General features: G+C 65.7%; 1 protein-coding gene across 2 annotated transcripts in view; it reads right to left on the reverse strand.

Moving 5' to 3' along the window:
* CLEC16A (C-type lectin domain containing 16A) overlaps nt 1-15528 on the reverse strand; it is a 50688-nt gene that overhangs the window by 23716 nt on the left and 11444 nt on the right. For both annotated transcript variants that reach the window (XM_060172378.1, XM_060172379.1), the window contains exons 7-18: nt 15055-15229; nt 14288-14341; nt 12321-12431; nt 7772-8021; nt 6231-6357; nt 5928-6028; nt 4595-4717; nt 4071-4180; nt 3953-3997; nt 3437-3487; nt 3151-3279; nt 932-1052 (exon numbers count right to left, since the gene is read on the reverse strand). In XM_060172378.1, coding sequence (XP_060028361.1) covers nt 932-1052; nt 3151-3279; nt 3437-3487; nt 3953-3997; nt 4071-4180; nt 4595-4717; nt 5928-6028; nt 6231-6357; nt 7772-8021; nt 12321-12431; nt 14288-14341; nt 15055-15229 — 1397 coding nt within the window. The remainder of the gene's footprint in view (nt 1-931; nt 1053-3150; nt 3280-3436; nt 3488-3952; nt 3998-4070; nt 4181-4594; nt 4718-5927; nt 6029-6230; nt 6358-7771; nt 8022-12320; nt 12432-14287; nt 14342-15054; nt 15230-15528) is intronic.

Below are 15528 nucleotides of genomic sequence, written 5' to 3' on the forward strand. Positions count from 1 at the left end.
GTGCCTGCACCATGAACCCACCGCTCCTGGAGGCCATTTTTTCCCTTTTGTTGCCCTTGCTGTTGTAGCCTCGTTATGGTTATTATTATTGCCATTGTTGATGTTGTCGTTGTTGGATAGGACAGAGAGACATGGAGCGAGGAGGGGAAGACAGAGAGGGGGAGAGAAAGACAGACACCTGCAGACCTGCTGCACCGCCTGTGAAGCGACTCCCCTGCAGGTGGGGAGCCGGGGGCTCGTTATGCCACTCCCGACCCCCTCCACATTTCCTTTTACGGCAATTTTACTTTACGGCCTCTAGATATCCAGTTAACTCCTCGTTCACTAGAGACACCTGCAGCCCTGCTTCACCACGTGTGAAGCTCCTGCGGAGGGCCGGGGGGGGGGGGGAGGGCGGGGGCTTGAACTGGACCCTGCATGTGGCAACCAGTGGCTCAACCACCACTGGCAGTTACTTTTTTTTAAAATAAATTTTTTATATTTATTTATCTTCCCTTTTGCTGCCCTTGGTTCTTTTAATGGTTGCTGTAGTTATTATTTGTTGTTATCGAAGTTGTCGTTGGATAGGACAGAGAGAAACGGAGAGAGGTGGGGAAGACAGAGGGGGAAAGTCGGACACCCACAGACCCGCTTCACCCCTGCAAGTGGGGAGCCGGGGGCTCAAACCGGGGTCCTCAAGCTGGTCCTTGCCAAAGCACTTAACCCGCCGCGCTTTCTTTTCTATCTGAAAGGGCTGAGGGAACTACAGGAGAGGGTCACAGCTGCGGCCCTCTCACTCTCGTGGGGGAAGCAGGGGCTTGAACTCAGGTCCCCGTGCACCACTCACCGTCCTCGGGACCTCCCACCCCAGCCCCAGCACTGCCTGTGGTGTCCCGTGCGGCGGCAGGGCTCGAACCCAGGGCCTCCGGCAAGGGGCCCGTGCCCCACTCACTGAGATCCAGCACGTCGTCCGTCCTGATCAGGTCCTCCTCCCGCGTGAGGGGCAGCTGGGTCTCGGGCTCCCCGCGCAGCTGCAGCGACAGCGCCCGCAGCATGAACAGCACCCGGATGGCCTGGGGGGACAGGGACGGCCGGTCACTGCCCCGCGCCCGCCCCGTGCCCGCCCGTGGCCGCCTCTCCCGGAGGGAGGGAGAGGGGCAGCTCTGCACAGCCAAGCCGCCAGCACCAGCGCCAGCACCAGCACCAGGTTCCCAGCGGCCGCCCACCCGGGCCTGGGCCACAGTCCTCGCCCTGGGACCGGGCACCGGGGCACCGGAAGGGCGGCCCCTCGGGACTGGGCCCAGCAGACACCGGCTCCCTCCCTGCCTCCCCCCACTCTCGGCACTCCCGCCTCCTGCCCTGGCAGCACCAGGAGGCAGCACCGTCCTGATGACACTGAGGGGGGAGAGGAGCCAGAGGAAGAGAAAGGGGGAGGGGGAGAGGGAGAGGAAGGGGGACAGAGGGAGGGGGAACGGAGGTGGGGAGGAGAGGGGAGAGGGAGGGGTAGGGAGGGGCAGGGAGGGGGAGACGGAGGGGGGAAGGGAAGGGGAGAGGGGAGGAGGGAGGGGAAGGGGAGAGGAGAGGGGGAGGGGAAGGGGAGGGGAGAGGGGGAGATGGAGGGGGAGACGGAGAGGGGGAGGAGAGGGGGACAGAGGGAGAGGGAGGGCTAGGGAGGGGTGGGGAGGGGGAGGGGAGAGGGGGAGAGGGAGGGGGAGAGAGGGAGGGGAGGGGGAGGAGGAGAGAGGGGGAGAGAGGGAGGGGAGGGGAGAGGGAGGGGGAGAGAGGAAGGGGGAGGGAAAGGGAAGGAGACAGAGGGAGAGAGGAAGGGGAGAGGGAGTGAGTGGAGAGGAGGAGGGAGAGAGGAAGGGAGGAGAGTGGGGAGGAGAGGGAGAGAAGGGGAGAGGGGGAGAGGGGAGAGGGGGCACCACCGCCCCCCACAGGTGCAGCCTGGGCGGCAGAGGGCCTGTGGGCACGAGGCAGCGGCTGAGACTGAGACCCCCGCCCCAGGTTGTGGCCAGATGTCCCCGCAGGGAGGAGGCTGCAGAGCCCAGCTCCTCCACTACAGGCCTTGCCCACAACGGAGAAGCTGAGAGGGGAGGGCGTGGGGGGAGGGCCATGAAGGAGGGCTCTGAGGGGGACTGAGGGGGGCTCTGGGGGAAGTCTGAGGGGGTCTGAGGGGAACTCTGAGGGGAACTGAGGGGGTCTGAGGGGACTCTGAGGGGGGCTGAGAGGGTCTGAGGGGGTCTGAGGGGGGCTGAGAGGGTCTGAGGGAACTCTGAGGGGGATTGAGAGGCTCTGAGGGATTCTGAGGGGGCTCTGAGGGGGGCTGAGAGGGTCTGAGGGGGACTGAGGGGGTCTGAGGGAGGGGTCTGAGGGGTTCTGAGGGGGCACTGAGGGGGGACTGGGGGACTGAGGGGGACTGAGGGGTAACTGAGAGGGTCTGAGGGAGACTGAGGGAGGGGTCTGAGGGAAACTGAGAGGGGCTCTGAGGGGGACTGAGGAGGTGTGTGAGGGGGACTGAGGGGGGCTGAGGGGGGCTCTGAGGGGGTCTGAAGGGGACTGATGGATCTGAGGGGGACTGAGAGGTCTGAGGGATACTGAGGGGGACTGAGGGAGGCTGAGGGGGGCTCTGAGGGGGACTGAGGGAGTGTGAGGGGGACTGAGGGAGGGGTCTGAAGGGGACTGAGGGGGACTGAGGGAGGGGTCTGAGGGGTCTGCAGCCAGCAAGCGCTCCTGCTCGGAGGCCGGAGGCGGATTTTCCAGGAAATGGCTGCGCGCTTTCTAAGAAAGGAGGCAAATGGAGCGGAGATAAAGTACCACGAAGGCTCCGTCAGGAAAGGAAGCGAGCGAGATAAGGAAGCCGGTTCCGGGAACCGGAACCGAGACCCAGACCAGCGGGTCCCCAGTCACTCGGGGCTCGGCCTCCCGGGGCCACTTCGCGCCCCCAAACCCAGGCCCCGCCCTTCCCTCCACGGCCCCGCCCCGAGACCACGCCCACAGCCCCGCCTCGCAGGCCCCGCCCCTCCTGGCCCAGCCCTGAACACAAGGCCACGCCCACAGCCACGCCCCGAAGGCCCCGCCCCGCCCCGAACCCAAGACCACGCCCACGTCCCGCCCCTCCGGCCCCGCCCCGCAGGGTCCCCTGGAGCCGGCCACGTGGAGGCCTCTCACCCGCCGCGTCTTCTCCACGTCCCCGCAGGGCAGCCGCTTCAGGAAGTCAATGCCCGTCAGAGGGGTGCCCGTGGGGGGCAGCAGGATGGAGGCATCCATCATCAGGTATTCCACGTTCATGGGCTTCATCTGGAGAGAGGGCGCAGGGGGCTCGCAGTGCCCGCCGGTGCAGGGAGCCTCAGGAGACCCCGTCCCGCAGAGCGCCCCCCCGGCCGTCCGCACAGCCCTGCCCCGGGGCGCCCGGCCTGCGGGGGAGCTGTGCGGGCATATGCCTGCCCTCACTCACCGTCATGCTCCTGTACTCGTCTTCAAACATGTCCAGAAAGATCTCTTCCCCCTGAGCAACAGGCAGGGGCGGGAGGGTCACTCGGCAGCCCGCAGCCCCACCGGCCGCTCTGGGGCTGTCTGCTCCCCACCCGCCAGCTCCCGTGGGCAGGGGCAGGGGCACACACGCTCGGTGGCACCAGTGCCCAGCTGGCCTGTCCACTCCTGCAAAGCCACGCGAGCGTGACTACGATCTGAACGCGTGGCCCGCAGGGCGTGGGGCACCCGCGTCAGCAGCATCTTAAGTTTCAGGGAGCTGGTCAGGCATGCCCGTGCCCGCAGCTGCCCACTGCCCCAGAGGCCAGCCAGCCTGCACTCGGCCGGGCAGCCGCTCTCAGGAGGGCTCAGGACACAGGCCTGGCTCAGACTCCACCGAGGCCACCAGGGCCAGAGGAGGGGGCTGGGACACATGACCCTGAGTGCCAGGCTGGATGCTGGGGGCCCCTCTGGAGGACACCCCAGGCCACTGCCCACTCACCTTGTAGAAGTGCCGCAGCAGGTGGACACTCTCTTCTCTGGCGCCCTAGAGAGAGGGGGCTGGTTGAGGGGACAGACCCCATGGGGGAGGGGACGGGCCACGTGGGGGGCAGGGTCACCTCCAGGCAGGCCAGGTGCACATCCTTGATAATGCAGCCCTCGCCCGTCACCACCTGCTGCCTCAGGAGCAGGCAGCTCAGTTCCAGCGTCGCCAGGCGGATCTTGGCATCTGCAGACACAGGGGTCAGCCCCGCTCCCAGGGGGACACAGGGGTCAGCCCCACTCCGGGTGGACACAGGGGTCAGCCCCACTCCCAGGGGGACACAGGGGTCAGCTCCACTCCAGGGGGACACAGGGGTCAGCCCCGCTCCAGGGGGACACAGGGGTCAGCCCCGCTCCAGGGGGACACAGGGGTCAGCCTCGCTCTCAGGGGGACACGGGTCAGCCCCACTCCAGGTGGACACAGGGGTCAGCCTCGCTCTCAGGGGGACACAGGGGTCAGCCCCGCTCCAGGTGGACACGGGTCAGCCTCGCTCCCTGGGGGACACAGGGGTCAGCCTCGCTCCAGGGGGACACAGGGGTCAGCCCCGCTCCAGGTGGACACGGGTCAGACGTGAGCCGTGGAGGCCCCACCCCCACACACCTGGCTGGGCAGCACTGCCCATGATGCGGATGAGGCTCTCGGCCAGCAGGTGGTTGTAGGCCGTCTTCTCGGCCTCGTTGGGTACTGGGAGCTGGACCCGCCGTAGCTTCTCGGGGTCCATGCCTGGGGAGGGTGGGGGGCAGCTGTGAGGAGCAGTTGGGGGCCACTCAGCCAGCGGCCCCACGCCACCCTCACCTGGCTGCGGGGTTCCTGCACCCCAACTTCCCCAGGCTCTCCCCGAGAAAGTCTAAAGCTCATGTCTGAGGCGTGACAACCCCACCATGCCACCATCTCTCAGTGTCCCCGGCCCCTGCACCCACCCCTTTACCGCCCCTGCCTCACAAAGAACCCTCAGCAAAGCAGAGCACAGCCGGCACCGGGGCGCCCACAGAAAGACGCCAGTAACAAAGCACCCCCACGGAAACATAGCTCCGAGTCCTCAGGACAGCAGCTGCAGCCCTGCTGGGGTTCCCTCCCCTCCCTGGGGTGGCAGAGCAGTCAGAAGGCCAGCAGGCAGCTCTGTCAGTACTTCCTTTATGTGGAGACTGTCCTGCAGGGAGTCTGTGAAGAGGCCGTGCTGGGGGCCTGGAAAGGTTGCGAGGGAGCCAGGCCGCTTGGCCCGCTGCCTGGCCACCACCCACAGCCCTGAGCTCGGGGCACCCAACCGGGCCAGTCTCCAGAGGGCCCCCAGTTCCTGCGCTGCGGGCCTCCTGCCCAGGTTTCCTGCAAAGCCCAGGGCCTGCGCCGGCAGCGGCACCCCCAGCCACGGAGGGCCACAGTGAGGGCCCTGAACCTCCCGGATGCCCTTTGAGGCCCCGTCCATGCTAAGAAGCTCCCCGCACCCCGCCACCTGGTGTCTCCCCCAACAGCCTGACCAGGCTCCCCTGCAAAGCAGACTGGAGAGTTAGCCAGCTCTCCACCTACGGCCGGACCTGGACACACCACAGCCAGCCAGCCTCCCGGGCTCCCTCTGCCCTCGGGCTGCCAGTCCAGCCACGCTCCGCTCCTCGGCCTTCAAGGCCTGCAAGGCCTGGTCCCTGGCCGGGAGATGCTTGCCCTGCTGCCCGAGCATTTGCAGAGCCGGCCCCTTCCCTCCCCAGCCCCGCTCTGCTTTCGCCTGGCCCTCTGGGCAGCCCTGCACTGCCTGGCTATGACCACCTGCTCAGACTGCTCCCAAGACCACCGGAGCCGGAGCCTGGGGGTCAGACACGCAGCCGAGGGCATCTGCGGAGGGTCACCGTGCGATGCGGGGGGGCAGGGGTGCCTGCAGGTCAGAGCTTCAGTCCCGCCCCGTGGCCAGGAGGTCCTGGGGGCTGCCGCCGGGGTGGACTACCTCTGTTGTGCGACATGGCGTAGAGCAGGCAGAGCACGAAGAGTGCGTGGTAGTCGTCCTCCGGGCTGTCCAGGGCGTGGTGCACCATGTCCAGGAAGGGCCTGACAGAGAGCAAGGTCAGCCCCTCCCGCCGCCCAAGAGAGCCCATTCACGCCCGCTCCCCACACTGAGCTGAGGAGCACTGTCGCCTTAGCACAAGGTGTGACCGTGGCTTTCTGAGAGGGGCCGTCCCCATCACCCAAGGACAGACGGGCTGCGGCAGAGGAGCCGCCTCCTGGCCCCAGGACGCCTTACAGCCCCCACCTGCTCCAGGGAGGCCCATCCAGCCCGCCGGCCGCACTCTTCTCCTCATCTGTGGTGTTCTGCTCCTGCAGGGTGGGGCCGGCTGCCAGCTCCAGCTTGCTGCGCTCCATGATCACCATCTCGATCTCTGCCGGACAGGAAGGGCTGAGGCCTGACCCAGCCACACACTGGGCTGGGGTACCGAGGGCCACACCGCCCTATGCAGTGAGGCCACAAGGGAGCATGCCCTGGGTGCTGAGATGAGACATCCCACAGCCCTGCCCACCCTCCATGGGCTCCCTGGGTGCTGTGCCTGGTGCTGAGAGAGGAGACACCCCACAGCCCTGCCTCACCCTCCATGGGCTCCCTGGGTGCTGTGCAGGGTGCTGAGAGAGGAAAGACCCCACAGCCCTGCCCACCCTCCATGGGCTCCCTGGGTGCTGTGCCTGGTGCTGAGAGAGGAGAGACCCCACAGCCCTGCCCACCCTCCATGTGCTCCCTGGGTGCTGTGCCTGGTGCTGAGAGAGGAGACACCCCACAGCCCTGCCCACCCTCCATGGGGCTCCCTGGGTGCTGTGCAGGGTGCTGAGAGAGGAGAGACCCCCACAGCCCTGCTGACCCTCCATGGGCTCCCTGGGTGCTGTGCAGGGTGCTGAGAGAGGAGAGACCCCACAGCCCTGCCCACCCTCCATGGGCTCCCTGGGTGCTGTGCAGGGTGCTGAGAGAGGAGAGACCCCACAGCCCTGCCCACCCTCCATGGGCTCCCTGGGTGCTGTGCAGGGTGCTGAGAGAGGAGACACCCCACAGCCCTGCCCACCCTCCATGGGCTCCCTGGGTGCTGTGCCTGGTGCTGAGAGAGGAGAGACCCCACAGCCCTGCCCACCCTCCATGTGCTCCCTGGGTGCTGTGCCTGGTGCTGAGAGAGGAGACACTCCACAGCCCTGCCCACCCTCCATGGGCTACCTGGGTGCTGTGCAGGGTGCTGAGAGAGGAGAGACCCCACAGCCCTGCCCACCCTCCATGGGCTCCCTGGGTGCTGTGCAGGGTGCTGAGAGAGGAGAGACCCCACAGCCCTGCCCACCCTCCATGGGCTCCCTGGGTGCTGTGCAGGGTGCTGAGAGAGGAGAGACCCCACAGCCCTGCCCACCCTCCATGGGCTCCCTGGGTGCTGAGGAGAGACCCTACAGCCCTGCCCACCCTGTTTGGGCTCCCATGTGGTGAGGGAGCACACCGTGAGCCCTTCATGTACCTGGGGCACCTCCCGCCTCGACAGTGCCCCTATGCTGCTCTGGCTCTGGCTCTATGAACATAACTGCTGGCATTACAAGTCGCTCCCAGCAGCAGGAACAGCCCTGCTGTGGAGATGGAGGCCCTGGGAGAGCTTGGGGAATGGGCCCCTCCCCTGGACTGACCAAGAGCCCTGCCATTGCGGGGACACTGGAAGCGGGACCCAGGGGCCCGTGGGGAATGGACAATGGTCGAGGGGTGGGGGTGGAGGACCAGAGAGAAGCCTTCCTGGGCTGAGGGCTCCTGGGTCCCCTCCGTCCAGTTCTGTCCCCCACCTTCGCTGTCACCGCTGGCCTTCACACCCTTAGGGCCGCCCTCTGGCGCCCTGGCCTTGTCTGCGTCCTCAGGCTCCTCGGGGGTGGGGGTGGGGGCGGGGGCGGGTGGGCGCTCTTCCTCCTCCTCCTCGCCCAGGTTCTTGTAGTTGGGCCTCCGCTGCTGCCGCCTCCGACCCTTATGCTTGTTTATCTCCAGCGAGCGCTCGAGGGTCTCTGTGGGTTTCACGAAGCCACGAACGCCGGGCTTGGCCTGGGGAACGGCAGGCACAGCTCAGACACGGCCCTCCTCAGTGGGCGGTTGTGCCCAGAGACCCCACCTACCAGCCGGCGGTCAGTGCCCCTGGGAGGCGCCCCTCTGTGCCCCCTGGTCTCTGTCACCCACGGGTGAGGCTGAGCAGGGCGGGTGACTGGCCGGGGTGAGAGTCAGACGCTGCGCCAGAGCCCAGGCTCATGTTGAGTCCGTCTTTATCTGGTCTTTACAGGCCAGCTGTCTCAGGTGTGGACATGGGGTGCTGGCCACTGGGGGCAGGACTCAGACTGGACCCCTGCTTTCCAGAGCTCACAGGCAGTGCTACTGCCATCACTACCTTTCAAGACAGAGTCTCAAAACACCGCTGCCATCACTACTGTGCCACCCACCCTCTGAACACCTCACAGCCACGGCTGCTCTCTGGAGCCTGCAGGTTCACACCACAGCAGCGACTGCAGCGTTCTCAAGGGGCAGATTCGTCACAGCGACCCCCACAACTCACCGTGACGACGTGAGACTAGCACCTGCGTCCTGTCCCCTTGGGACTGTTCGTCCACAGACACCACGGAAAGGCAGCACCAGGCACAGGACACAGGCTTTCATGGCCCCCACACCGTGTGACAGTGGCGTCCCACAGAGCCACTCAGGTGCTGCTCACACAATACCCCCGCCCCCCATCTTTTCCTGGAGCCATGCAGCACTGGGCAGCTGAGGGCCCCAGGGCGGACAGGGCGCTTCCTCTGACTACCTCGCAGCCCTGTGGACAGAGCATGTGCAGAGCAATGAGGGGTGGTGCTTCGTAATGGTTCTGCCAACGTTCTCCTGCCAAAGACTCTGAGGCCCCATGTTCGACCCCCAGCACCACCACCAGCCACAGCTGAGCAGGGATGGTGGGGGGTGGGGAAGACACAGTGATTGAAGCCTCAGACAAACGGACCCTGGCCCGCCCCACCGAGATCAGGAGCACAAACTCTCAGGATGGAAGGCTAGGTCTCCCGTGGGGCTCTGAAAGCTGTGAGAACTGGCTGAGGGAAGTGAAGCTGGGCAGGGTGCAGGGAGGGAGGGAGGGAGCTAGATGCCCGCTGACCCCTGTCCCAATGTCCCCGCTGCAGATGGCTGGTCTCTGGATGCAGCAGGGCCAGCGGGCACTGAGGTCCCTCAGAGCTGGGCCCAGGGTCACAGCTGCCGCCACACACCAGAAAGGAACCCTGCAAAATGAATTCTAAAACTTCCGGGGGGGGGGGGGTGTGCTCCCTGGGGGACTTCAGACCCTTGAGACTCAGCCCTGGGGGCAGCCAAGGAGGGCAGGCAGGGCCAGGTGAGGTGACCTGGGTGACGGCCCTGCCTGCCTCCAGGCCACAGAGACAGCAGCCCCCACTCGAGCTCAGGCTCAGCTCCAGGCCACTCAGCAGGCAACACTCTGCACACAAGCACCTCAGATTTCACTTTCCTTTTTTCTTCCTTTCTTTTTCCTTTTCTTTCTTTCTTTCTTTCTTTTTTTTTTTTTTTACCAGAGCACTGCTCAGCTCTGGCTCATGGTGGTGTGGGGGATTGAACCTGTGACTTGGGAGCCTCAGGCCTAACAGTCTGTCTGCATAACCATTATGCTATCTACCCCCCCCCCTTTTCTTTCTATGTTGGGGGAAAGAAGCCCGACCGCCCCCTCCTCCCACCACACACTGACAGCGTCAAAGCCCCACTGAGGTAGGCATGCTGGCTAGGTACAGCAGAGGGCCCGTCCCCTCCTCCCCCAAGGCTCCCCGGCTGCCAACTCAGCAGGTGCCGACGGGGAGCCCCAGAAGGGCTCAGCACGCATTGGGCACAGGGCCTCCAGTCAGAGCATCCCACAGACAGCAAGAGATGGCACGGGGCAGGGGCGGCACTGTGAGGCCATGACCGTGTCCGCCGTGGGGGGGCCTGGCCAGTGACTGATGCTGGGATGAGCCGGGCAGCCCCCCAGCACCAGCCCCACAGGCAGAGGGCCACACGGCCGGGCGGGATGGCACCCTCCGAGCACCCTGCTGCCCTCAGAGTGAGCTGGTCCACAGCCGAGCCAGCCAGCCTGCTCTGTCCCAGCTGGCAGCAGCCAGGCCCAGGGTGCCATCAGGCTCCCGAAGGGGTGAAGGACGGCCCAGCAGGGTGCAGGGCTGAGCTCCCTGTGTGACAGCCTCTGAGATGAGCAAGTCTGAGGGGCGGCCAGTTTCACTCAGGGTGGAGGAGCTCGGGGCAGCCCTGAAGCACCCAGAGGAACCCTACGGAATGCCCTCCCCCCACCCAAGCCCCGCCTGAGCAGATGAGGGGCGCAGGGCCACGCCAAGAGCGGTCCTGTCCTGGGCGTCACGGGGGCACAGTGAGGTAGTGGCAACAAGGCAGGCATCTCCAGGACAAGGTCCCCCGCCCGCCGTCACTGCCCCACTGTTCTTGTGTGTCACTGAGCACAGGGACTCAGGAGGCTGCGCCCAGTGGGAGAGTATCCCTCCTGAAAAGGGAGCCCCCCGGGCTCCCACTGACTCTGTGCCCAGACTGTCCCGGGGAGACACGGCCACCCTGCCCTAGAGTCGAGAGAGGCCCTCAGAGGGTCAGACACTGCCCAGGACAAGGCTGTGCTCCCACCCGGCCCTGAGCGGCAGACGAGACAGCTCCCTGCCCCAGGCTCCTGTGCTCTCAGTCTGGTTTTGGGGAAGGTCTGCTGGGAAGGAAGAAGCCGTGCCAGTAACTCATCTACAGGTGCCAGGAAGCGAAAAAGACCGAGCGGCTGAAAACGAGTCCAGCCAACCACATCCGAGGTGGCAGGAAGCCAGGGAGCCACTGCTCTCGCTCAGAGGGAAGGAAGCTGTGTGCTCCCAGGACCTAGCCTCTGTGTCACCCGGCCCTGGGAGCCCAGCACCCAGCACCTCCACTCTGGCCCGGGGACGGCGGCCCAGACGTGAGGGTGACACCACACTAAGAGTCTCACTTCCAGTCCCGGCATGGGCCACTACCCACGGCAGGCGCAGGACCCCTGCCCCAGAGAGCTCCAGGAGAGAGAAGACACCCCAGTGTCCTGCCATGGGGCTGCAGCAGGTGGCTGCCCCAGTGCCGACCCCACACACCCGCGTCTATCCTGATGCTCGCTCACGGGAGGCAGTGGCGGGTCCAGGGGTCATTCTCTGCTTGCTTTCCATCTACCCACCCCCCTCCCTTCCTTTCTTTCAGTAGAGACAAAAGGGAGAGAGTGAAGGAGACCACAGCACCTAAGCTTCCTTCAGCGCAGGGATGGGCTTGAACCCAGCCCTGCACACAGCAGAGCAGAGCACTGCTCCAGGCAGCTGTCTCGCCAGCCCTGTGTGTGTGCATGTGACAGCCCCTGGGCACCACGCCTGACGTCAGCGGTGACGCCTGAGAGGAAGGAAGTCTCGACGCTGCCCCGAGGGCTGCAGAGCACAGGGCAGCTGTGCAGAGCCCCAGATATCACAGTCCACGGGGCTCCCGGGCGGCCAAGTCTGGGCTCTTGTGTGGAGTTCCCTGTGCTCTCCAGTCACAGCTCAAATGTGTGCAGGCAGTTAAGGAACAAGCAAGGGGGCCATGCTGGCAGCCTGGAGCCCAGCACATCGGAGCAGGAGGGAGGAGGAAGGCAGGACACTCAGAGCCCGGGAGGCCTCAGGAACGGTCAGTGTCTTCCTTCAGTACAGTACACACACACACACACACACACACACACACTCACTCACAGGGACACACACACAGGCAAACACACAGACACAAACACACTCACAGGGACGAACACATGCAAACACACACACACTCACAGGGACACACACAGGCAAACACACAGACACAAACACACTCACAGGGACGCACACACGCAAACACACACACACTCACAGGGACACACACACACACAGGCAAACACACACACACTCAATCACAGGGACACACACAAACACACACACACATGGTTCCGTGTCCTCTCAGGACAGGAGGAGAAGCCAGACCACAGCACCCACCTGAGCACCCAGCAGCCAGGGGACCAGGGCTGTGCTGACGGGGTCACAAGCTCAGGGGTGGCCGCCCAGCACTCCCACTGCCCTCACGGGGCTCCCTGCCCAGTCTCCGAGCAACCCCTCCCAGGCCAGCCCCTGTCGCAAACAGCACCCTTCAGCAAAGTCCCTCTCAGCCCCAACCCCAGGCTCCTCACTCAGGACTAGCCTGCGACCCTCAACCCAGACCCCCAGGCGTCACGTGGCTGCTCCACGGGGCAGCCTCTGGCCGGAGACACACACGCCCTCTGGGAGCTGCGGCCCTCCTGACCCGACTCACACTTCTCTGCACGTCCTGCTCGGTCTTGCCGAAGGTCTGGGACAGGTCACCATTGAGGATGACTTCCGCCAAGGAGTTCACCAGGGGCGCGTGGTGGATGATGAGGAAGACCTGGGGAGCAGGTGGTGGATGTGCCACGTGAGTGGGTATGCCGCGTGAGTGGATACCCGGCCGGCCAGCAGGCACAGCCCTGAGAGGCCGAGGGAAGGTGGCGTCCGGGGAGCCGGGTCCGCCCGTCCCGCTGGGCTGCTCCTTCCCTCGGGCCATCTGCTGCCCGCCCGCTCACCCCTGCTGGCCTTCTGGGGGACAAGTGCACCTGCGTGAGACCGGCCCGGGCGGAGCCAGATCCAGCTGCGGGGAAGCCAGCACGCCACTCCCAGGCCCCCTGGACCCCTGGGTGGATCCCGGTGTGCCCCCAAGGCCTGACCCGGCACCCAGCGAGGCAGGAGAGGAGCAGAAGGCTGGCCGCTCCTGTTCCAGCAGGGACGTGGCTGGCAGGGCTGCAGGGAGCTGCCCGGCTGTGAGTTCTGGCGCCCGGAGCCCACGGGCACTAGGAGGCGTGACTGACACCAGGAGCCGAGACAGATGGGGCTTGGGGGCTGCTGCCTGCAGGCGCGATTCTCTCGGGAGAGTCTAGTCCTGCCAGCCCATGACGACGCCCCGGTTGGTTCTCCTCGTTAGGAAGCAACTGGCCCAGTGCCGCTTTCAGCAAGAGGGAGGTCCTGTCCCCGTGCGGCCAGCGCATACCGAGGCCAGGTCCCCTTGCCCATGAGTGACCTGGAGGGACACTTTCCAGGGCTGAAGTGCGGGCGTGGCAGGCTGCCCTGGCTGGAGGTTTTCTGGGGGGCACTGCAATGACACTGACAGAACAGGGCATCCGGCACTCTGTCCCCCACCAGCCACGTGCTTTCCGTGGGCACTGAAACAAGCACTGAGTGACAGGGCAGGTGGCAGAGCTCCTGCGAGGGGAGTGGCCAGGTGCCTAGTTTTGCGCCCACTGAGCAAAACTGAGGCATCCTGCGTCGGGCTGCCCTCGGGCTCCTGGAACCCCCAGCAGGAACCCACACGGCCCATCCTTACAGTGACAGGCTCCGAGCAGACGGAGCCCCGAGAGCAAAGTGGCGGCTGGAAGGCAGGCAGGCCCCGGGGGACTGCTCCAGAGTGCAGGGCCGGTCTGAGGGCCCACTTCTCCGCAAGCACATGCCCCACACCTGCCCCACACCTGCCCTACACCTGCGGCAGCGAGTGTAAGGACACAGCCCCAGCATCGGGGCTGCTGGCAACAAGAGGCTTTGCAGATGACAGAGCTGGGTTGCCATGGCATTCCCCCTCCTTGTAAATGGCACGTCACCACGAGGAAACACAGGGCGGGACGGGGGAGGCAGACTAATCAGCTCAAGACACGAGTCTGGGAATGGAGGCCACCACCCGAGACGCCTTCCGGAAGGTGCTCTGGGAGCGAGAAGCAGGGCCGCATCTCTAACAACAGCCTGGCTGGTGGGCCTTTGTGAAGCCGGGAAGGCTGTGTGTTGGCACACCGGGTCCTGCGCTCGGACCAAGTTCAGGATGTCACACACGTGTAGGCGTGAGGCCCTGAGGCTGTGGGTTTCACTGGTACAGGATGGAGCAGTGCCCCGGTCTGTCTCTCTCATCCCTTCTCTCTTCTCAGACAGAAAGTAAACGATCTTAAATGCCACGTACAAGAGCCAGGCGGGTGACATTTCCAGGGGAAGCTTGTGTGCTGAGTAAGCACCAAGCCCGTGGGCCGGGCCCGTCTTCCCTCTGGTCCTTACCCTCCACTGCCAGGGCGGCGCCATGGCGCCACCGCTCGGCGTCTGGCAAAGGTGGCTCCCCTCTCCACTTCCTACTTGACTGCAACTCAGGGACAGTCTGCTCAGGCAGTGCGGTCTGTGAGACCCTGGCAGCTCTCGGGAGGGGCCTGAGGGTGGGGCAGATGCCGCACATACCTGGGAGAGAAGGTAGAGAGACACCGGCAGGCTGATTTTCGGCCGTTCTCCTCCCTGGTAAAGGTTGGGGAGACAGACAGGGAGACAGAGAGAGAGAGAGACAGATGTCCAGGTCACACGGTCAGTGGCATGAGAGGTGTGGCGCCAAAGCCAGCTACCTGGAAGAGGACCGTCCCCGACACCCACGGCCGTTTAGGGCTGGAGAGACAGCACAGGGATCCTGCAACTGACCCTCCTGACTGAAGCCCCGGGGCTCAGGGTTCGATCCCCAGCGCCACCCTCGGCCAGAGCTCAGCAGGGCTCTGGGGGGAGGGGAGCCAGCCCACCATTCTGCAAAGCCTACACTCTAAGCCCACGCCGCAGGGCTGTGCGCCTCCACCCAAGAAGTCTTTCCTGAGGGGTGAAGGAGAGGCCGGGCAGAGAGCAGAGGCAGCCTCTCGACGGCCAGCGGCACCGGGTCCTGGGCCACGCACCAGGTGGGCCGGCAGGCAGCCAGTGCTCAGGCAAGGGTGCCGGAAGCCGGCGGAGGCCCGGGGCGGCAGGGCTGCAGACATCCAGGCGGGCCTGTGGAGCTGAGTGCTGCGCCTTGCAGGCCCTGCGCCCCTGCCTCCCAGAGCTGCCCAGAGAACCACCCATCCTGGCCCCGGAAATGACCACGGCGGCTGGCACAAGGCTGCACAGGCGGCTCCCCGCAGGAGGCCCGTCTGGATGAGCCCCTTCGCCCTATCCCCTGCCCTGGGGAGACCCAGCCGAGGGGCCGCGCCCACCTTGTCAGGGTGCTCGAGTGAGTGCACGTACAGCGGCAGGAACAGGCTGTCCAGCAGGTGCTCCGTGAGCACGTCATTGAGGAAGTCGCAGCGGATGATGAGGATGTCGTTGAGGTAGTGCAGGTGGTCCAAGTGCTCCGCCACCAGGTCGCTCAGCTTGCCCCGGTTCCGGTGTCTGCGTGTGCGGGGGGTGTGAGCGGTGGCCGGGGGCTCTGCCCATGGCTCTGGCGTGGCCCAGAGGATGCTGGGCCGGCCCACCTCGAGCTGCCCCCCAAGGAGAGCCCGCTTCCGGCGGTCACTCGCAGGCTCTGCCTGCACGGCTCTCCCAGGCAGACCTCGCGATGCCCTGGAGCGGCACGCGCCGGCCTGCATTCACTTTCAAGAGCGGGGTCATGGTCCCCCCTTCCTGCACGGGGCCCGCCACCCTGCTGTCACTGCCACTGCCAGCCTCCCCCGTCCCCTGATGTGCCCGGC

Source organism: Erinaceus europaeus, chromosome 15 (assembly GCF_950295315.1).
Source record: "Erinaceus europaeus chromosome 15, mEriEur2.1, whole genome shotgun sequence".
Taxonomy (NCBI): Eukaryota; Metazoa; Chordata; class Mammalia; order Eulipotyphla; family Erinaceidae; genus Erinaceus; species Erinaceus europaeus.